This window comes from Caloenas nicobarica, chromosome 10 (genome assembly GCF_036013445.1).
Source record: "Caloenas nicobarica isolate bCalNic1 chromosome 10, bCalNic1.hap1, whole genome shotgun sequence".
Lineage (NCBI taxonomy): Eukaryota > Metazoa > Chordata > Aves > Columbiformes > Columbidae > Caloenas > Caloenas nicobarica.
In genome coordinates this window covers 23,683,061-23,703,060 of record NC_088254.1, presented here as the reverse complement: position 1 = coordinate 23,703,060, position 20,000 = coordinate 23,683,061, and the positions used below count along the sequence as shown (strand labels likewise).

At 68.7% G+C, this 20,000-nt stretch overlaps 2 protein-coding genes across 4 annotated transcripts; both read left to right on the top strand.

Moving 5' to 3' along the window:
* Positions 1-1,883: 1,883 nt before the first annotated feature.
* On the top strand, positions 1,884-8,215 carry FES (FES proto-oncogene, tyrosine kinase). Its single transcript, XM_065641572.1, has 19 exons — positions 1,884-1,963; positions 2,713-2,962; positions 3,067-3,240; positions 3,312-3,408; positions 3,772-3,955; positions 4,317-4,454; positions 4,545-4,664; positions 4,746-4,868; positions 4,936-5,122; positions 5,216-5,293; positions 5,524-5,733; positions 6,024-6,146; positions 6,315-6,368; positions 6,505-6,623; positions 6,818-6,912; positions 7,008-7,131; positions 7,264-7,421; positions 7,608-7,730; positions 7,875-8,215. Exons 2-19 carry the CDS (start codon positions 2,738-2,740, stop codon positions 8,015-8,017), a joined length of 2,475 nt encoding a protein of 824 aa, XP_065497644.1. The 5' UTR covers positions 1,884-1,963; positions 2,713-2,737; the 3' UTR covers positions 8,018-8,215.
* Positions 8,216-8,556: 341 nt separating this feature from the next.
* On the top strand, positions 8,557-17,422 carry MAN2A2 (mannosidase alpha class 2A member 2). Of its 3 annotated transcripts, XM_065641637.1 has the most exons (24): positions 8,557-8,671; positions 9,107-9,261; positions 9,435-9,689; positions 9,836-9,980; positions 10,087-10,258; positions 10,996-11,123; positions 11,228-11,401; positions 11,633-11,819; positions 11,903-12,080; positions 12,240-12,442; positions 12,803-12,985; positions 13,149-13,263; positions 13,465-13,532; positions 13,669-13,834; positions 14,097-14,333; positions 14,419-14,541; positions 14,624-14,738; positions 14,810-14,943; positions 15,041-15,182; positions 15,462-15,595; positions 15,911-15,988; positions 16,331-16,525; positions 16,630-16,740; positions 17,174-17,422. In XM_065641637.1, exons 2-24 carry the CDS (start codon positions 9,130-9,132, stop codon positions 17,324-17,326), a joined length of 3,528 nt encoding a protein of 1,175 aa, XP_065497709.1. In that variant the 5' UTR covers positions 8,557-8,671; positions 9,107-9,129; the 3' UTR covers positions 17,327-17,422. The 3 variants fall into 3 exon arrangements, with proteins under 3 accessions (XP_065497709.1, XP_065497708.1, XP_065497707.1); XM_065641635.1 differs by lacking the exon at positions 15,911-15,988 and having other exon boundaries at positions 8,558-8,671; XM_065641636.1 differs by lacking the exons at positions 12,803-12,985; positions 15,911-15,988.
* The last annotated feature ends 2,578 nt before the right edge of the window (positions 17,423-20,000 follow it).

The following is a 20,000-nucleotide window of genomic DNA, read 5'->3' as shown; positions in this document are numbered from 1 at the left end:
ACCCGGTGAGCTGTGGTGTGGCCCAGGGTGACCTTCCTGCTGCCGCGGCAGTCGGGGCTTCCAGGGAAGGAGCTGCTGCACTCTCCAGAGCCTCACAGCTCAGTCCTGACCAGCACCACAGGGGGCTGGACCCCGGCCCCAGACTCATATGTCCCCTGCAGAGGTGCCCGGTGTCCCGGTGCAGCCTGGTGCAGGTGGGAAGGGCTCCTGCACTGCCTGGGAGGTGCCAGGGGATGCTGGAGGGATGCAGCGGTGGGGAGCAGCAGCCCCTCAGCCCGGTTTGCAAAGCACTTCCTGAGCTTGCGACAGTGCTGTGAGGTCTCTGGGGTGCGTGGACGTCGCCGGTGGGACCTGCAGCTCAGGCAGAAAATAAAACTATTCCTGGGCTGGGGCCGGGCAGAGGGGCTGGAGGCAGGTTGGTGTCTGCTGCAGGTTGGGGCAGCTGCAGTGCTGGTGCTTGCAGAGCTGCTCTCGTCCTCAAATGTGCTGTGAAAATTGCTGTTTGCAGGGAGCACCAGCGGCACTGGGTGCTTCATCCGCTGAATGGGGCACAGCGAAAGCAGAGCTCCCCGGCAGGCAGGACCCCCTGGGGATGGGCAGGGCACTCTGGGGACCAGGGCCAGTAACAGGGGGGACCAGCTGGTGGGTGACTGGGGACCCTGGCAGCACGTGGCAGCTCTTGAATGGCTCCAGTGGGCAGACAGTAAATGGGGCATTAACTGGGCTCCTCTTGCCCAGGGGGGCTGTGGTGACTCTCGGTGGGGATTCGTGTTGCTCAGTACAGAAACCTCCTGCCCTTGCTGGGCAGCTGCTCAGGGCCTGTGCCCGTGGCACTGTGGCAGCCCCTGGCCACGCTGTGCCGTGCCACGCTGTGCCGTGCCACGCTGCGCTGTGCCGTGCCACGCTGTGCTGTGCCACGCTGTGCCATGCCACACTGTGCCGTGCTGTGCTGTGCCGTGCCACTGTGCTGCTCCTTGGCGTGACCACTTGGGCACTGCCCAGCCGTGGGAAGGTGAGTCAACAAAACTCCTGTCTGACACACTTTTTCTCCCAACTTCCTCCAAAAGTGGAACCAGCTCGGCTGTGTCCTGCAGATGACTGTGACGGCCCTCTGGGGCCGGGACCTCCCTGCCGGGCACAGGAACGGGGTCACAAGCCACGCTGGAGGCACCGAGCAGAGCCGAGCTGGGCTGCGACAGACACGTGTGACGGTGCTGGCCGGGGTGGCGGCGGCTGCCCCTGCGGTGCGGCTGCCTGGGCTGAGCGGTCCCACTGCAGCACCAGTGAAGCATGTTGAGAGGGGACGCGCCTGGGGCTGCGCGGGGAACGGGGTCCCCACCGAGTGGGCACGGGCTGGCACCGAGGGCTGGGTCATGGCTCCGGGAGTGCCGCTATTGTGGATGCTCCATCCTGTGGCCTTTCACGGTCACAAAGGCCAGGCTCGCGGTGGTGATGGAATGGGGTCCCCTCAGCAGGCCTGCATAGGGACCTGGGGATGCCCCTGGTCCCCCCCAGTCCTTGCAGCCTCTCAGGGCAGCCAGGGCACAGAGAGGGGCTGGGGAACAGGCAGGACCAGGCTCGGCTGAAGGGGCTTTTCTGGGAGAAACCCTGCGGGGCTGGGGCTGAGCTCAGGCTCCACGGGGCTGGGGAACTATGGCTGGGAAGAGAAGGAGCCCTGGGCTCCCACAGAGACGGGTCCTGCTGGGGCCAGGCCTCGGCGCGAGGCAGCCGGAGGGGCGGCGGGGCTGGGGCTGCCCAGCTACAGCAGAGCCGTGTGCTGGTATCAGCCACGGGTGCGGGGACTGGCAGGGAGGGGAGGAAGCACAGGAAATCTCGCAATGGCTGTATGGTCAGCACTGGGTTTCCTGTTCCTCCCCAGGAGCCGGAGCTGCACTGGGTCCAGACTGCGCCGGCCCCGGCCCCGGGAGGACGCCAGAACCAGCCCAACGGCAACGACCTTGCGGTACGCACAGGTCAGGGGGGCCGTGCCCCAGGGGACAGGGACCCCTTTGTGGGACGGAGGGGACTCAGCCCGGGCCCTCTGCAGGGTCACGGGATGTGTCAGGGCACATCCTGCCCAGGACAGAGACGTGTTCCAGCACCCTCCTGCTCCTGCTGCTCCCTTGCCACAGGGCAGGGCACCCCGGGACCGCGACTGGGGCCAGTTGGGCTCCCAACGGCCATGCTGGGGTCCTGGGTACTGGGACACATCCAGGCTTGGCACCTTCCCCCAGGGCTCAGCGTCCTGTCCTCCTCCTGCCGACTCCCCACCTGTGTCCTGGCCCCCGAGAGCTCCTCTGTCCCAGCGTGCCCGGGTGTCCCTGCCGCGGGAACGGGGGTGATGGTGCTGACGGGCAGGATGGGGTGGGTACCCCGGCCGGGGCGGGTCGTGGCTGTGCTGCCCCTGGGAGCAGTCCCGCACACATGGCAGAGGAGACGCTGCTGGTTCTGACCCACGTTTCCTTCTTCCCGGCACCGGCCCCAGGGGCCCCAGCTGCCGCGGGGCTTGGGGCGCGCTCAGCCCTCCCATCTGCTTTGAAAGCGCTTTGTGAGGCCAATCGCATGGGGCGGGGAGGGCTCTGACCCCACTGCCGCCCGGCCCAGGGTCCACATCGCAGGGGGCCCATGGGACAGGAGGGGGTGACGCGCTGGTGAGCGCGGTGCAGGGTGCAGGGCGGCAGCCGCGGCTGAGGCTCCCCCGCCGCTCCGCAGCCTCCTCCCGCCGGGACGCGGGGCCATGGGCTTCGGGCCGGAGCTGTGGTGCCCGCAGGGGCACAACGCGCTGCTGCGGCTGCAGGACAGCGAGCTGCGCCTCCTGGAGACCATGAAGAAGTGGATGTCGCAGCGTGCGAAGAGCGACCGGGAGTACGCAGGGATGCTGCACAACATGTTCTCCCAGCTGGAGAAGCAAGATGTCCCCGGCCAGCTCCGCGCCGGTGACCAGGGCGGCCAGATCTGGGAGGTAGGGACACCCTGGTGTGGGAGCACGCCCCACAGAGCCAGCGTGGCATCAGAGGGTCAGACGCTGGCGGTCCCCACACTGACTGTGACGCTGCATCCCTGCAGTCCTGGTGGGTGCTGGCAAGCCGGATGGAGACGCTGAGCCAAATCCTGCGGCGGCACGCGGAGGAGCTGGTGGCGGGGCCGCTGGCCAAGCTGAGCCTGCTCATTCGCGACAAGCAGCAGCTCCGCAAGGCCTTCAGCGAGCGGTGGCAGCAGCTCAGCCAGGAGTACACTCGGGTACGCGGGTCTCAGCGGGGGCGGCGGGGGCCTGGCCTGGCCCCACTCCCCTGACGGCGTCTCCTCTCCAGACCACGCAGCAGGAGATGGAGAAGCTGAAGGCGCAGTACCGCAGCCTGGCGCGTGACAGCGCCCAGGCCAAGCGCAAGTACCAGGAGGCCAGCAAAGGTACCTGACCCGTTCCCATCCCGCTGTGTCCCCTCCGGGCTCTGCTGGAGGGTCAGGGATGGCCAGAGCACCCTGCGCCCTGTGTGACCTGCGGCGCAGCCTGGACTGGGTGAGGGCTCTGCGGGTGGTGCAGGGAGAGCCCAGCCTGGCCCTGGGGAATGGGGCAAAACTCCCAGGGGTCACAGGGAGAGGTGTGTGGGGAGGTCTGTGACCGCCCAGGGCCTCTGCCTCCCCTGGGACGCCCTCCCAGCCCCATTACCCTCGGCCCCTGCCCCAGCGCCGCTGGGTGCCGGGGGGATGTGCTGAAGCACCGGGATTGGCAGTGTGGCAGCGGGGGGTGTCTTCCACGGCTTCTCCCCCCAGACAAAGAGCGGGACAAGGCGAAGGAGAAGTACGTGCGCAGCCTCTGGAAGCTCTATGCCCTGCACAACCAGTACGTGCTGGCCGTGCGGGCAGCCGCGCTCCACCACCAGCACCACTACCAGCGGGCGCTGCCCAGCCTCCACCAGTCCCTTTACAGCCTGCAGCAGGAGATGGTCCTTGTCCTGTAAGAGCCCTGCCTGCCCCATGTCCTGCTGCCTGACCTGTGTCCCGCTACCCGTCCCTGGGCACCCTGTGGCCCCTGGGACCTGGCGCCGCTCCCTCCTCCTGCCAGAGCCCCACCGATGACATGCACCCTCCCTGCCTCGTCACCTGCCCGTGCACCCCCTGCCCCTCGCGCTGGGACTGTCACAGTGATGCCCCGCAGCACTGTGTGAGATGCGGGGACTGAGCGCACGAGCCAGTGGGACACAGGGACGGGCCAGCCTGGGCGGCAGGGCTGGGGCAGGGGTGGTGGTGCCGTGTTGCAGGGCCCTGGGCTGGGGGGCACGGGAGCCCAGCAGCCCCCAGCAGCCACGTCTCCGCAGGAAGGAGATCCTCCAGGAGTACTACAGCATCAGCAGCCTGGTGCAAGAGGACGTGCTGGCCGTGCACCAGGAAATCGCCAGCACCATCCAGGCCATCGACCCGGCCACCGAGTACAGCGGCTTCATCCAGAGCCACAGGTACGGCCCCAGGCAGCGCAGCCCCTCTGCAGTCACGGCCCTGCCAGCCGTGGGGCAGACAAGAGGCCGAGCCGCGCTGGCTGCGCGCAGGTACGGCTCTGAGGTGCCGCCAGCCGTGTCCTTCGACAAGAGCTTGCTGGAGGAGACGGAGAGCCTGGCACCAGGAGAGCTGCAGCTGAACGAGCTGACCGTGGAGAGCGTCCAGCACTGGTGAGCAGGGCCGGGCCGTGGGCTGGGGCTGCCATGGCGGCAGCGTGGCTCAGTGCTATCCGGCACCTGCATCTCTTGCAGCCTGACGTCGGTCGAGGAGGAGCTGGTGGCTGCCACAGAGGCCGTGGGCAGCAAGGAGCAGCGGGTGCGGGAGCTGCAGGCAGAGATCCGGGGCGAGGAGCAGGGCCGGAGCCCCGGGGAGCGGTAAGGTGTGGCGGGCAGGGGGCGAGGGGCTGGGGTGGCGAGGCCTGACGTCCTGTCCCGTCCCCAGGGTGCACTTGCTGGGCAAGTGGCAGGGGCTGCAGGACGCACAGCAGCAGCTCGAGGGCTGCCTGTGCGCCCAGGCCAAGCTGCAGGCGCAGCGGGAGCTGCTGGCAGGGAAGCTGGCGGCACTGGACAGCGGGGAGCCCCTGCCCGCCCTGCCGCTGCAGGAGGACCGGCACTCAGTCTGCTCCACGGTGAGTCCTTCCTGCTGCGCCAGGACCTGCAGGCACGGGGTGTGCTGGGCTGGGGTCTCCTTCCCCCAGGGCACAGCTCACACTACTCCCCAGGAGCAGGAGCGGAGCGGGGCCTCTGCACTGGAGACCCTCAAGAACCACATCTCAGGCATCTTCAGCCCCAAGTACTCGGTGAATCCCTGGGCACCTCTGGCCACCTTGCCCTCCTACCCGGGTGCCTTGCTGAGCCTCCCGAGCCCCCAGCACCCTCTACCCTCTCCTTCCCACTTTACAGCCTCCTCCCCTCCGTGCTCCTGCCCTTCCAGCCTCTGCTGCTCCTGCCCTGGGTGCAGCTTCCAGCCACCGCTGCTGCCCTGGCGTGGCCCAGGGACACGGCTGGGCTCACCCCTGTCTCCACCCAGCTGCCGCCCCCCGTGCCCCTGATCCCGGAGGTGCAGAAGCCGCTGTGCCAGCAGGTCTGGTACCACGGGGCCATCCCGCGCACAGAGGTGCAGGAGCTGCTGAGCTGCAGCGGGGACTTCCTGGTGCGGGAGAGCCAGGGCAAGCAGGAGTACGTGCTCAGCGTGCTGTGGGACGGGCAGCCCCGGCACTTCATCATCCAGGCTGCTGATGTGAGTGACCACAGCCAGGGTCCCTGCCCGGGCACAGCCCCTGGCTCTGCAGCCGCAGGGCGACCGGTGTGGGTGCACAGGACATATGCGTACAGTACAGGTTCTGTGCGCCCGTCCTTGTATGGGCCGAGCATGGAGCGTGGTGTGAGCCCTGCATTGTGTGTGTGAGTGCTCGCTTGTGCGTACTTGCCATGCCTGGTATGCAGGCATGTCCTGTGCCATGTGTGTGCACACCTGTGCATGCCAGCCCATGTGTGGGGCAGGAAACCCCTCACCTCCCCTCCCCATAGAACATGTACAGGCTGGAGGGAGACGGCTTCCCCACCATCCCGCTGCTGGTCGAGCACCTCCTGCAGAGCCAGCAGCCCATCACGCGCAAGAGCGGGATCGTCCTGGCCAGGGCTGTGCCCAAGGTGACATGGGCAGCGAGGAGGGAGACAAGTCCCCTGCACACGGGGCAGCCCTGGGGGACCTGGGCACTGGGGACCCCCTTCCGGGGCTGCCTGAGGGGAAGCTGCAGGGGCAGGGGGTGCGGGCCTGCAGTGGGTGGGGGGATGGCTCACGACCTTCGATGTCTGCAGGACAAATGGGTGCTCAACCACGAGGACGTGCTGCTGGGGGAGCGCATTGGCCGGGTGAGTCGGGATGCTCTAGTCCCTGCCTGCGGGGGTCTGCAGGGGACAGGGCTGTCCCAGGGGGTTGCGGGAGGACAAGGGGTGCCCCTGGCCACACTACAGCAAGCTGTGCTGGTGCAGCCACATCTCTTGGCAGGGTAACTTTGGGGAGGTGTTCAGCGGCCGCCTGCGTGCTGACAACACCCCCGTGGCTGTGAAATCCTGCCGAGAAACCCTCCCACCCGAACTCAAGGCCAAGTTCCTGCAGGAAGCCAGGTCTGTGCGGCCATCACACTGATCCCAGCCCGTCTGTCTGTCCTCGGGCCTTGGGGCTGTTCAAATCCCCTGGGACTGCAGCATCCTTGTGCCGAGGGCCTTGTCCCTGGGCCAGCCAGGCACAGTGTCCTGGGGACGGCACAGAGGTGGCCTGTGCCCCTGAGCACCCACGGTGCCCTTCCTTGTCCCCACAGGATCCTCAAGCAGTACAACCACCCCAACATTGTCCGGCTCATCGGCGTCTGCACCCAGAAGCAGCCCATTTACATTGTTATGGAGCTGGTGCAGGGTGAGTGGCCCCGTCCTGTGGCAGCCGGTGGGTGTGTGCAGCTTGCTGCGGTGTACCAGGGCAGCCACCCGCCAGCTCCGCAATCCCGGGTGCAGGGGGGGACTTCCTGAGCTTCCTGCGCAGCGAGGGGCCCCACCTGCGCGTGAAGGAGCTGATCAAGATGACAGAGAACGCTGCCGCCGGCATGGAGTACCTGGAGAGCAAGCGCTGCATCCACAGGTGGGCTCCGGCGGCGCAGGCGTGTGCCGAGCAGGGCAGGTGAACCCCAGAGCCCTTGCTGCCCCCATCCCGTGCCAGGCGGGGGCCCCGCGGGTGGCTGCGTGTGCAGCTGACGGCTCTGGGCCATCCCAGGGACCTGGCCGCTCGCAACTGCCTGGTGACGGAGAAGAACACCCTGAAGATCAGTGACTTTGGGATGTCACGGGAGGAGGAGGATGGCATCTACGCCTCCACGGGCGGGATGAAGCAAATCCCTGTCAAGTGGACTGCCCCCGAAGCACTCAATTATGGTAAGGGATGGAGCCAGGCATGGCCTGGCAGCCCTGTGGCACAGCTGGGAGCCAGGAGTCCCGGGCTCACCGTGCTGCTTCCCAGCGCCTGGTCCTGGGGAGGGAGGCAGAGGGGGCTCCCCAGCCAGGGCAGCGGTGCCATGGGTATCCCCAGCTGCCAGCATCCGTCCCACCCTGTGTCCCCAGGCCGATACAGCTCAGAGAGTGATGTCTGGAGCTTCGGGATCCTGCTGTGGGAAGCCTTCAGTCTGGGTGCCGTCCCCTACACCAACCTCAGCAACCAGCAGACGCGAGAGGCAGTGGAGCAGGGTGAGGATGCGGCGGAGGTCCGGCTCTCGAGGGCCCAGCACTGCAGCTCTGCTGTGGGGCCGTGCCCGTGGGATGGGCAGGATGGGGCTGTGGGGGTGAGGGGCTGGTGGCCCTGGCTGCCATGTCACCATCCCTGCTTTCCAGGCGTGCGGCTGGACCCCCCCGAGCAGTGCCCCGAGGAGGTGTACCGGCTGATGCAGCGCTGCTGGGAGTACGACCCCCGCAAGCGGCCCAGCTTCAGCACCCTCCACCAGGACCTCATCGCCATCCGCAAGCGGCACCGGTGAGGGGACCGCCAGGCCCAGGACGTCCCGCCAGCCCCGCTCAGGACCGCACCGTGTGCCGCGGGTCCGTCCCCCGGGCAGTGCCTGCGGGGAAGCGGGTGCTGGGGGCGGCCGGACGCGGCCGAGCCCCCTCCCCAGCGCAGGGCAGGGGCTCCCGCACTCGCTGGGACGTGGCGCCCGCAGCCCCTGCCGGGCGCGATCCTGTGTAATAAACCACCGAGCTCCGCAGCAGCTGCGTCTGGGGGTGCGAGGGGTGCAGACCCCGGGGCCACGCGCCTGCGCTGCACCGGGACGGGAACGGCACCGGCACCGCGACCCAGCCCGGGGCTGCGGGCGGACGGCGAGACCTGTCCCCAGGGCCACGGAGGGGGCGCCCGGGTGTGTCCCCAGGGCCACGGAGCGCTGCCCGGCGCTGTCCCCGGTGCTGCGCGGGGTGGCGGGGCGGCCCCCGAGCGCCGCGGCCGGGTCGGTCCCGCCCCCGCGGCCGCCGCGCGGCGCTGCCCGGCGGAGCCGCCTCCCGGCGGGGCCGGGGCGGGGCCGGGGCCGGGGCCGGGCGGGCGGGGCGGCGGGCGGGGCCTGGCCCATCCCGGCCGCGGCAGCCGGCGGGCCCGGGCCGGGCGATGTGAGGAGCTGGGACGGGCCGCGGAGCCGCCCAGGGTAAGAGCGGAACGGCCGCGCCCCCGGAGCCGGCCCGCGGTGGGCGGCCCCGGCCCGGCCCGGCCTTCCCCGTTCCCCTCCCCGCGCTGGGCCGGGCTGCGGCGCAGAGGCCCCGGGCTCCCGGCTCGGCGGGGCCGCCGCGGCCTCCTCCGGCCCCGGCTGCTCCCGGCCTGTTGCCTCCAGCCCCGGGCCGGTGCAGCTGCAGCCTGGGCTATAAATACCCGGTGCCGGATTAAGCGAAGTAGGACACGGGGGGGCGAGGAGGAGGGCGGCAGGCGGGGGGCAGGCGAGGGCCGGGCAGGGCACGGGGGCACCGGGCTGGGCTCAGCCCCGGGCAGGCGGCACCGGCCCGGCCCGTGTCCCTGCGCCCGTCCGGCCCCCGCTCCGTCCCGGCTCTGCCCCCGGGGACACCGGCACCGCTCTGCCCGGGCGCAGGTCCGTCCCTGCGGCGCTGCGGGATGAAGCTGAAGAAGCAGGTGACAGTGTGTGGAGCTGCCATCTTCTGCGTGGCTGTTTTCTCCCTCTACCTGATGCTGGACCGGGTGCAGCACGACCCCACACGCCACCAGAGCGGGGGCAACTTCCCCAGGGTGAGCGGCGGGGCCGTGGGGACGGGCGCGTGGGGCAGGGCTGCTCGGGGGCAGCCAGCACAGCCTGGTTACCGGGGCCAGGGCTTGTTTCCTGCTGCTGTCAGTGCACGTGGGGCCGGGACCTGCCTGGCAAAGGGCAGCAGTGGCTCTGACCGCGGCGTCTGCGTCCCCAGAGTCAGATCTCGGTGCTGCAGAACCGCATTGAGCAGCTGGAGCAGCTGCTGGAGGAGAACCACGAGATCATCAGCCACATCAAGGACTCGGTGCTGGAGCTGACAGCCCACACAGAGGGACAGCCGACGCTGCCCCACCACACACCCAATGGCTCCTGGGTGCTGCCCCCGGAGAGTCGCCCAAGCTTCTTCTCCGTGTCCCCACAGGACTGCCAGTTTGCCCTGGGGGGCAAGGGCCAGAGCCCGGACCTGCAGGTGAGGCGCCGCAGTCTTGGCGCAGCAGGGCCCATCTCTGCTGGCACGAGGAGCTCCATACCTGTGTGTCCATGGGGTACTGGCCCTGTGCTGTTGGGGGTCTCTCCATCTGGTGTCTGCCCTGAGCCCTGTCTCCCACCCGGCAGATGATGGCTGTGTATTCCCTGCTGCCCTTTGACAACCAGGACGGCGGTGTGTGGAAGCAGGGCTTTGATATCACCTATGAGCCCAACGAGTGGGACACAGAGCCGCTGCAGGTGTTTGTGGTGCCGCACTCACACAACGACCCCGGTGAGTGGCGGGCAGGGAGGGGGCAGGCAAGCCCAGCCCCTGCTGCCCCACACTGCTGCGGGGAAGGGCTGGGCCATGCACGCTGACCCCCAACATGTGCTGGCAGGCTGGATCAAGACCTTTGACAAGTACTACTATGACCAGACGCAGCACATCCTCAACAGCATGGTGCTGAAGATGCAGGAGGACCCTCGCCGGCGCTTCATCTGGTCTGAGATCTCCTTCTTCTCCAAGTGGTGGGACAACATCAGTGCCCAGAAGCGCGCTGCGGTGCGGAGGTAGGGCTGCCCCCCGGCCCCGCTGCCCTGCGAGCACCAGGAGTCAAAGGGAAGGGCCCTGGGGAGGCAAAGGCTGCCCAGGCTGCAGTGCAGCACCGTGGGCTCTGCGCAGCTCACCATGGGGTGCCTGGCACTGCCAGCAACCTCTCGGTGCTGCGAGATGTCAGACCGCAGCAGCGTGCAGGGACACAGGGTGTGTGACACACTCTGCAGCGGAGTCTGAGCACCGGGGGAGGTAGGTCTCAGCCATGCTGCTCCCTGTGCTCCTGGGGCTGGGAAACTCCCTCCCATTGCGGTAACCCTGAGCACACAAACTCGGCTGCAGGGCCCGAGTGGTGCCAGCGTCTTGCAAGGCCCAGGGCACCCTCAGGGGGTGGGAGACCTGGAGAGCAGCACTGTGTGGTAGGAGACGTCCCCATTGTCACCCCCCTGCCCTGGGAGGGCTGGGGTGGAGGACAGAGGGATCGCGGGCTGCAGGGCACAGTGGACGGCCATGGCCTGCGTGGGGATGGGCTCTGGCTGGGGCCTCGGCCAGCACGGTGCTGCGGAGCAACGTCTGTCCGTTGTCTGTCTGTCCATGTGGGGACAGTGTGGGTGGTGGGACACGGCAGCTGGTGGTTGTGAAGGCTGTGGATGGGACCAGGTGGCCCCAAGACTGGGGAGGCTCTGCCATGGACACACAGCTGGTCACAGGGCTGTGCCCAGAGCTGGTGGCGTCTTGTGTGTCCCCCTCGCAGGCTGGTTGGCAATGGGCAGCTGGAGATGGTGACGGGTGGCTGGGTGATGCCTGATGAGGCCAATTCCCACTACTTTGCCATGATCGACCAGCTGATCGAGGGGCACCAGTGGCTGGAGAAGAACATTGGTGAGAGCTGGGGGTGCCGGGCAACGGGGGGGTGCTGGCAGGGGTGTGCTCGATGTGCCCGCGGGCACCCCCACCCCGCAGGGCTGACGGGTCTGTGTCCCCAGGCGTGACGCCCCGGTCTGGCTGGGCCGTCGACCCCTTTGGGTACAGCTCCACCATGCCCTACCTGCTGAAGCGCTCCAACCTGACTGGGATGCTCATCCAGCGCGTGCACTACGCCATCAAGAAGCACTTTGCTGCCACCCAGAACCTGGAGTTCATGTGGAGACAGACGTGGGGTGAGGGGCTGCCAGGGCGGCGAGGGCAGAGGGGGCCTTGCGGGGTGGGTGGAAGCGGAGAACAGCTACTGACCGCTTTCCTGTGCAGCCGGTGAGCCTGGCTGGGAGGTGGTGGCTCTGCCCTGTGGCAGTTTTGTCCTGCGGGACGGCCCCAGGGTGCCTGTGGGACCCCTGCTCGGGGACAGGTAAGGTAGAGATATTGCAGATGCTCATCTGTCCTTGGTCCCGCAGACCCGGACGCCAGCACCGACATCTTCTGCCACATGATGCCCTTCTACAGCTATGATGTGCCCCACACCTGTGGGCCAGACCCCAAGATCTGCTGCCAGTTTGACTTCAAGCGCCTGCCAGGTGGCCGGATCAACTGCCCATGGAAGGTGCCTCCCCGAGCCATCACTGACGCCAACGTGGCGGAGCGGTGAGTGCTGCGGGGACAGGGACAGCGGCTCCGAGCCCCACAGCCCTGCCCGGGCACCAGCTCACACCCTGGCCCCCACACAGAGCCCAGCTGCTGCTGGACCAGTACCGCAAGAAGTCCAAACTCTACCGCAGCAAGGTGCTGCTGGTGCCCCTGGGAGATGATTTCCGCTACGACAAGCCACAGGAGTGGGACGCCCAGTTCCTCAACTATCAGCGCATCTTCGACTTCCTCAACTCCCAGCCCAACCTCCATGTCCAGGTACATGCAGGGAGGTCTAGGGCAGTGCAGGGGGCTGGGGAGAGCAGGGCCCCACACATGGGGGTTGTGGGGAGCCCAGTTGGGGGTGGGCAGTGTGGGAGGAGCAATGTGAGCCGTGGCTGCTCCCCATGTGCTCAGGGCTGTGCACGTGTCCTGCAGGCGCAGTTTGGGACGCTGTCCGACTACTTCGATGCTCTGTACAAGAGGGTGGGCATTGTGCCGGGGATGAGACCGCCCGGGTTCCCGGTGCTGACGGGGGATTTCTTCTCCTACGCGGACCGGGAGGATCACTATTGGACGGGATACTACACCTCCCGGCCCTTCTACAAGAGCCTGGACCGGGTGCTGGAGGCCCATCTCCGGTGAGGGGGTGCGGGCTGGCCTCGCACAGGGGGTGTGTGCTGGGGGCAGAGTAGGCCAGCTAGCACCCGGCACCCTGGTCTGTGCCCGGTCTGTGCCCGGTCTGTGCCCGGTCTGTGCCTCGGTCTGTGCCCCGGTCTGTTCCTGGTCTGTGCCCGGTCTGTGCCTCGGTCTGTGCCCGGCCACCAGCGCACTGGGGATTCCAGCCACGGCCCAGGCAGTGCCAGCCCCTTGCCCAGCCCCAGGGCTGCGGGTGCCCCTGACCTGCCCGCCCCAGGGCTGTGTCCTGTGTGCTGTGGGTGCACGGGCCAGGCTGCTGCTCCTCGGGGTGCCAGGGCCCGCGGTGACCTGTCGCTGTGCAGGGGGGCAGAGATCCTGTTCAGCCTGGCACTCGCCCACGCCCGCCGCACCGGCGCTGATGGCCGGTACCCGCTCTCCGATTACGCCCTGCTGAGCAATGCCCGCCGCAACCTGGGCCTCTTCCAGCACCATGATGCCATCGCCGGCACCGCCAAGGAGGCTGTGGCGGTTGACTATGGAGCCCGGTGTGTGCAGGGGCCGGGGCGCGGCTACGGGGGGTTGGTGGGCACAGGGCTGGGACCATGGTTGTGTATGGGGTCCTGTGGTGCCCCTCTCCCAGAGGTTGTTGGGGGGATGCTGGGACAGGATGGGGACAGTCCCGGGTGGCTCACTGCGTCTGTGCCCCAGGCTGCTCCACTCCCTGACCAACCTCAAGCGTGTCATCATCAACGCTGCGCATTACCTCGTGCTGAGGGACAAGGACACCTACCGCCACGACCCCGCGGCACCCTTCCTTGGCATGGTGAGCAGCACCTGCCCCGTGGCTCCCTGTGCCCTGGCACACTGGACCATGCCGCAGCAGCTGTCCCTGTGTCCCCAGGGAGCACATCCCTGCCTGCCTGTGCAGTGCTGGGCAGGGGCACGGGGAAAGAGTCCCAGCCTGTGCCAGTGCTCCTGGGTCCCGTGGCGGGTACCCCCTGGCTCTGACCACTCCTCTCTGCAGGACGACACACGTGCCAGCCAGGACTCCCTCCCAGAGAAAACTGTGGTCAAACTGGGTGCCTTGCCCAGGTAGGGGCTGCCAGCCTGGCTCTCGGGGCTGTGGGGCCGTGGGGGGCAGCGAGGGGGTGCACAGGCCCCATGGGTGGTGTGGAACACGCGGGACACTGTGGGGCTGGGTTGTCCATCCCCGTGTGACTCCCGGCAGGTTCCTGGTGGTGTTCAACCCGCTGGAGCAGGAGCGCCTGAGCGTGGTGCCAGTACTGGTGGACTCACTGCACACACGTGTGCTCTCCGAGGAGGGGCAGCCCCTGCCCTGCCAGCTCAGCGCGCACTGGGGCTCTGCCACCGATGTGGTGCCCGATGTCTACGAGGTACGGGGTGCCCTGGTGCCCGCTCTCCCCGCATTTCAGCCCGTACAGCCTGTGTGTGCCAGCCCCCCCTCACATGCTGCTCCCACGGCCGGGACACCCCCTCAGCCCTCACCTCTGGCAACAAGTGTCCCGCATCCCAACGCAAGCCCCCACTGCTCGGGAACCCCCAAACACTCTTCAGCAGAGGCCACGGCAGCGCCGAGCCAGGTCTTTGCCAGCAGGACTTGGGTGAGGGCTGGCTCAGGCCTTGGCACTGCCGCAGGTGTCAGTCCTGGCCCGGCTGCCCGCGCTGGGGCTGCGTGTGCTGCAGCTGCACGAGTCCTTCGATGGCCGCGCCGCGCTGGCATCCTCTGTGCGCCTGTACCTGCACGGCCGGGACCTGCCCGTGCGCCAGCAGGAGGCCGTACCCCTGCACGTCTTCCCGGCCGCCGCCAATGACTTCTGCCTGGAGAACCAGCACCTGCGCGCCTGCTTCTCGGGGCGCTTGGGCCTGCTGCAGGCAAGTGCGGGGCTCTGGTGGTGAGGGTGAGGAGGGAGGGGACAGGGCACTGTGTGCTCACGCTGTGCCGGCCCGCGCCCTGCAGAGCATCCGCCGAGCTGGGGAAGAGCAGGAGCAGCGGGTGAGCAGTGAGTTCCTCGTCTACGGCACCAGGACCTCCAAGGACAAAAGCGGAGCTTATCTGTTTCTGCCTGACGGCGAGGCCAAGGTACAGGAGCCTGCTGGCAGCCGTGCCCGCGGCCCCGCGACAGCCCTGCCGGCAGCAGCTCAGCACAGCCCTCCCCCCCCAGCCCTACGCCCCCAAGGACCCCCCAGTGGTGCGGGTGACGGAGGGACCCCTCTTCTCAGAGGTCACGAGCTACTACCAGCATGTACAGATCATGGTGCGGCTTTACAACGTGCCAGGTGAGACATGCGCAGCTGTGCGGGGGCGGTCGCTGGCCTGGGGGGCACAGCCCCTCACTGCCTGCCCGCAGGGGTGGAGGGCCTGTCCCTGGAGGTGACCTGCCTTGTGGACATCCGAGACCACATCAACAAGGAGCTGGCCCTGCGCTTCAGCACAGACATTGAGAGCGATGACATCTTCTTCACGGACCTCAATGGTTTCCAGGTATCTGCGGGCCTGGGCGGGGACAGCAGCTGCCCACGGGGGACAGTGCTCAGGCACCGCGAAGCCACCTCCGGCGCTGAGCCCTGTCCCTCGGCAGATCCAGCCCCGCAGGTACCAGCGGAAGCTGCCGCTGCAAGCCAACTTCTACCCCATGCCCACTATGGCCTACATCCAGGACCTGCGGAGCCGCCTGACGCTGCACACAGCCCAGGCGCTGGGGGTGTCCAGCCTCGCCAGCGGTGAGCGGGGGGCTGGGGAGCCGGGGGCCGTGGCCTGGGGAGCCGTGGGGCTGGCGCAGGGCCGGGACTGCCCTCGGCCGGGGATGCTGGGGAGGAGGGTGCCACGGGGTGGCGCAGGGGGATGCTGCGCGTGGGCACACGGCGTCCTGGTCGCTCTGTCCCTGGGGGCTCCCCAGCGGTCCCCAGTCCTGTGGGAGCGTGTCCACGTGTGGCAGCCAAGGGGCTGTGCGGGTGACCGGCTCCTGCTGACGCCGAGGTGGTGGGACCGGCTCTCCGCAGGCCAGCTGGAGGTGGTCCTGGACCGTCGCCTCATGCAGGACGACAACCGGGGCCTGGGCCAGGGGCTGAAGGACAACAAACGGACCTGCAACCGCTTCCGCCTGCTCCTGGAGCGCCGCTCCACCGCCAACAAGGTGCGTGGGCTGCGAGGCTGCAGGACCAGGCTCAGGCACGGTGCTGCTCGCTGGAGAGCCCAGCCTGGTCATGGGGCGTGGCAGGAAGCCATATGTGTGTTGGGGTGCGGGCTCTCCTCCCTGCTGCCCCTGGCCCCGCCGTCGTGCTGGCACGGCACAGGGACAGCTGTGCCTGGGACAGGGCTTTGGGGAGAGTGGGACCGTGGACCAGGGTCTGTCCCACAGCTGGGGTGTGGGGCCATCCCCCTTGTAATTGTGGTATTCTTGTCCCGTCCCCTTGCCGCTCTCTGCGCATGCGCCATGTCACCCGTTCAGAGCTCCAGCTTCTTTTCCAAACTGGCCTCCATGTTTAAAGCCTTGGGCTTCCCTGGCACCAGGACTGGCAGCCTGGAGGTAACGGCCGGCCTGGCCCCACCACCTCTCCCTGTCTCGTGCACTAGCCACTAGCCTAGCCAGGCCCTGTAGCAGAGCCGTAGTCTGACCATCAGCAGCCAGGCCCGTGCAGGCTGCCTGGCCGCAGCCGCCTGCCCTGTTTGGGCACCGGGGAGGAGGTCACGCCGGGGGTCAGCTCTGGGTGCCCGGTGCTGGCAGTTGCCTGTTCTGAGGGCGCCGCTGGGGAGGCTGCGAGGAGCGGGAGGTGCCATGGGCTCTGTCCCGGTTCTGCCCAGCCCTATCCCAGCTCTGCCCAGCCCTGCCGCTCCCTGGGCCCGTGCTGACCCTCCTGCTCTTGGGCAGGTGCAGGACGGGCGCCCAGTCAGCTTCCCCTCGCTGCTGAGCCACCTCACCTCCATGCACCTGAACGCCGAGGCCCTGGTCCTGCCCATGGCCCAGGAGAAGCCGTCCCCACTGGCCCTGCGCTCGTTCCTGCCCCTTTCCACCACCCTCCCCTGCGACTTCCACATCCTGAACCTGCGGACGCTGCAGGCAGAGGTGAGCTGTGTCCGGGAGCAGGGCGGGCATGGCCTGGGGCAGCAGGACTCGGGTCTCGCACCCACTGTCCCCAGTGTCACAGCTCACTCCCTGGCTCCCGGCAGGATGACTCACTGCCCTCGGCTGAGACAGCCCTGATCCTGCACCGCAAAGGCTTTGACTGCAGCCTGGAGGCCAAGAACCTGGGCTTCAACTGCACCACCAGCCAGGGCAGGGTAAGAGCTGCTGCTGCCTCCCCCACCACCCGGTCAGAGCCGGGCTGGGCCCTGGCATAGCCGGTGCCAGAGCTGCCTCCTGTGCTCGTGCCAGGCCAGGATGGGGGCTACAGGGGGCCCCTGGGTCTCCCAGCTCCAGCATCCCAGAACTGGTGACTGGTCAAGAGTCCCACCGTGCAGCACGTGGCCCCGCTCTGCCCCTTGCCCGGGCAAAGCTGGAGGATGTTGGTTTCTCACAAAGCGGGTCTGGACTCTTTCACGAGCCCCACACACCCAGGGAGGGAGGGCAGGGCCTGGGCTGGCTCTGTGGGGTGCCCTGGGCGCCATAGGGCCTGCAAACGGGCTGCGGGCACAGCGCTTGCAGGGCAGTGCCGTGCTGCCAGGCCCCACGTCCCACCCGGGCCACCCACCCTTCTCTCTCCTCTGTTCCCAGCTGGCCCTGGGCAGCCTGTTCCAGGGGCTGGAGCTGGGGTCCCTGCAGCCCACCTCGCTGACGCTGATGTACCCGCTGGGTGCAGCCCCTAACAGCACCAGCATTCACCTGGACCCCATGGAAATTGCCACTTTCCGCATCCACCTGGGGTAGTGTCTCCGGGAGCGGGAGAGGAGCGGATGGGCTGGGCAGCGTGGGAGCGGCGCTGAGCCCCGCGGCACCAGCACAGCCCCGGAGTGGCTGGGCCAGCGCACCCGCAGCAGGCGAGCGGGCACTGGGCAGGAGGTGCCGGACTTTGCAAAGGCTGCTGCCTTCTAATTTATTAGTCCTGTGTTCTCAGATAGATTTCAGAAGCTGCTGTGGCAGGGCTGCCTGGGGCAGGGGCTGGGCATGGCTGCGGGCAGCGGGTGGGCATGGCTGCCCTGCCACGTTCCTATGGCTGCCCCTGGGGGTGCACAGGCTGGGCTCCCCCCGGCCCATGGAGCAGCATGGGGGCAGCCAGGAGCCCGGTGGGATTGGGGCAGCTGCCTGAGGAGCTGCTGTGCACTGGAGACCGAGCTTGCCTGGAGCTTGTAGGAAACACGAGGCTGTTTTCCAGGGGCCGCAATCTGTGTCTGATTTGTGGTTTTCACACTGGTTGTGTGGGGCAGAGGGAACAATGCGCTGGTGCCCGAGGCGCCCGGCCAGCAGGTCTGTGGTGTCCCAGGGGCTCCGGGAAGCTGTCACCAGGAGCATCCTCCTGGTTGCTGTGAGGACCGCAGGGGTTGCCACACTTGCCAGGACCCCCGGGGCTAATTACTGCAGAGGGGAGAGGGCTGCAGGGAGGGCTGGCGAGGCTGAGCTCAGTCCCGGTCCCTGTGCAGCCCTGGGCTCAGCTGTGGCCCCAAGCGTGGGCAGAGATGGGCAGAGCGTGTGGGGCTGGCACGGAGCAGCCCCAGGGATGGACGAGCCTGGGCAGGGCCGGGCTGCGACCCCGCTGGGGGCTGCGCCGGGGCACGGGGACCTCAGCCTTGCGCTGGCACCGTGTGGCACCCGCAGCCCTGCCGGAGCCTGGCTAATGGTGCGGCTGGCGGGGGGCCAGGCTGCTGGTGCGGGGGCCACTGCCCGCAGGGCTGGGCTGCCAGGGGCTGTGGCACAGCCTGCCCCCGCCCTGGGAGCTCGCCCTAAAACCTAGCCTGCGGCCCATGACACTGGGATCCCCCGATGGGCTGAGGTGCCCAACCAGGGCCCACGGCCCCAGCGCCAGTACCTGCTGCAGGGTGGGGAAGAGCCTCCGGTCCCACACTTGGCCCTGAGCAGCTCATCAGCGATGCTCCCACCTCCCAGCCCGGTCCCTGTGGAGCAGGCAGGAGTGCAGGAGGCTCTAATGGCTCCGAGTGGCTCTTGATGGGCCCGATGGAGGCGGGAGAAGGAGGGGCTGTGGTTTCTGCCTCTGCTGAGCCAGAGCTGCCTCTGCCCAGGATCGGCCGGGAAGATGCTAGGTGGGCTCCTGCTCCGTCTGCTCCTCGCCACAGCTCTGTGCCCCGGCCTCCCTGGGACAGGTACAGCCCCGCTGCCGCTCCTCCCGCTCCCTGTGCCCATCCTCCCATCCCTGCTGGGACCGCGTCCCCACGGGCTGCTCCCCAATGGCCCGATGGAGGTTGAGGGGCCACACTGGGGATGTGCCCAGGCGTGGTGGTGCTGGGGCTGGTCCTGCTGCAGCATGTCTGTGGCATGACAAGTGCTGTCCCTGTGGGGTGGTGGGCAATGGGGAGGGGGTTCAATACGGGAAGATTGGGGCTGACCTGCTGGCCTGGGGGCTTTCCCCTCCTCTCTGCCGCCATCTCGCCCTCCGCCTGTGTTTGCCCTTGCTGGGGCGATGGCGAGCACTGGAGGTCATGGCAGCAGCCGGGCCAGGGCCGGGAGCCGGCAGTGCTGGGGGGGCTGTGCTCAGCAGCTGGTGCTGCTGTCAGGCTGGGGCCTATCCCTGACCCGAGCCCACCCCGAGGACTGGGCTGGGGGCTCCTGTGCTCAGGGGTACGGTCCCATGGGCCTGGGGTGCACCCAGCCAGGACCATCCCTGCTGGTGCTGGGGGAGGCTCTGCTCTGCAGCATCCCTGCCCAGGCCACCTCGCTGGAGCTGGCAGCCCCCCAGCACTGCCCCACCTGCCCCAGCACCGCGCTGCCCGCCCAGCGCTGCACTGGCTGCCGACCCACCCGGCCGCGGGGGTGAAGCCCAGCGCGGGCCACGTTCAGCGGCCGGCAGCCCCCGCAGCGGGGCCGTGCCCCGGCACTCGCCCAGCGCCGCATCTCGCCGCAGCCCTGGTGCAGAACCTGCACCTCTGCGAGGGCTATGTGGGCCCCGACGGCCGCGACCACCCTGGCTTCTACTGCCCGCGGCTGAGCGACCCGCGCGGCCACCGCTACTGCTGCCGGCGCGGCCCGCGCGCCCTCAAGTCCTGCTGCTCCCAGCTGGCCCTGGAGGCCCTCACCGGGCTGAACGCCTCCGGCCTGGCCGGCCCGGGGCTCCTCCGGTGAGCAGGGGTCAGCCCGGCAGCGCGGCTCGGGGAGGGGGCAGCGGAGGCTCCAGGCTCTGGCACAGCCGCGGGGCTGGCGTGGTGTCACCCCGGGGCCCAAAGCTGTCCCCGGCCAGGCCCTCCCTGGGGGGTATCGCTGCGGCACTGGAGCCCATGGCTGCCCCCCCGCCGCAGGAACCCGCCGGCCCTGCCCTTCGTGGGGCTCTACGGGCTCCTCGTCCTCCTCCTCATGGCCGTCGACCTCCTGCACTTCTACCGGACCCGGCGCTGCGGCCCCGGCCGCCTCCTGCCCCGCGCCCGCCGCCAGTCCC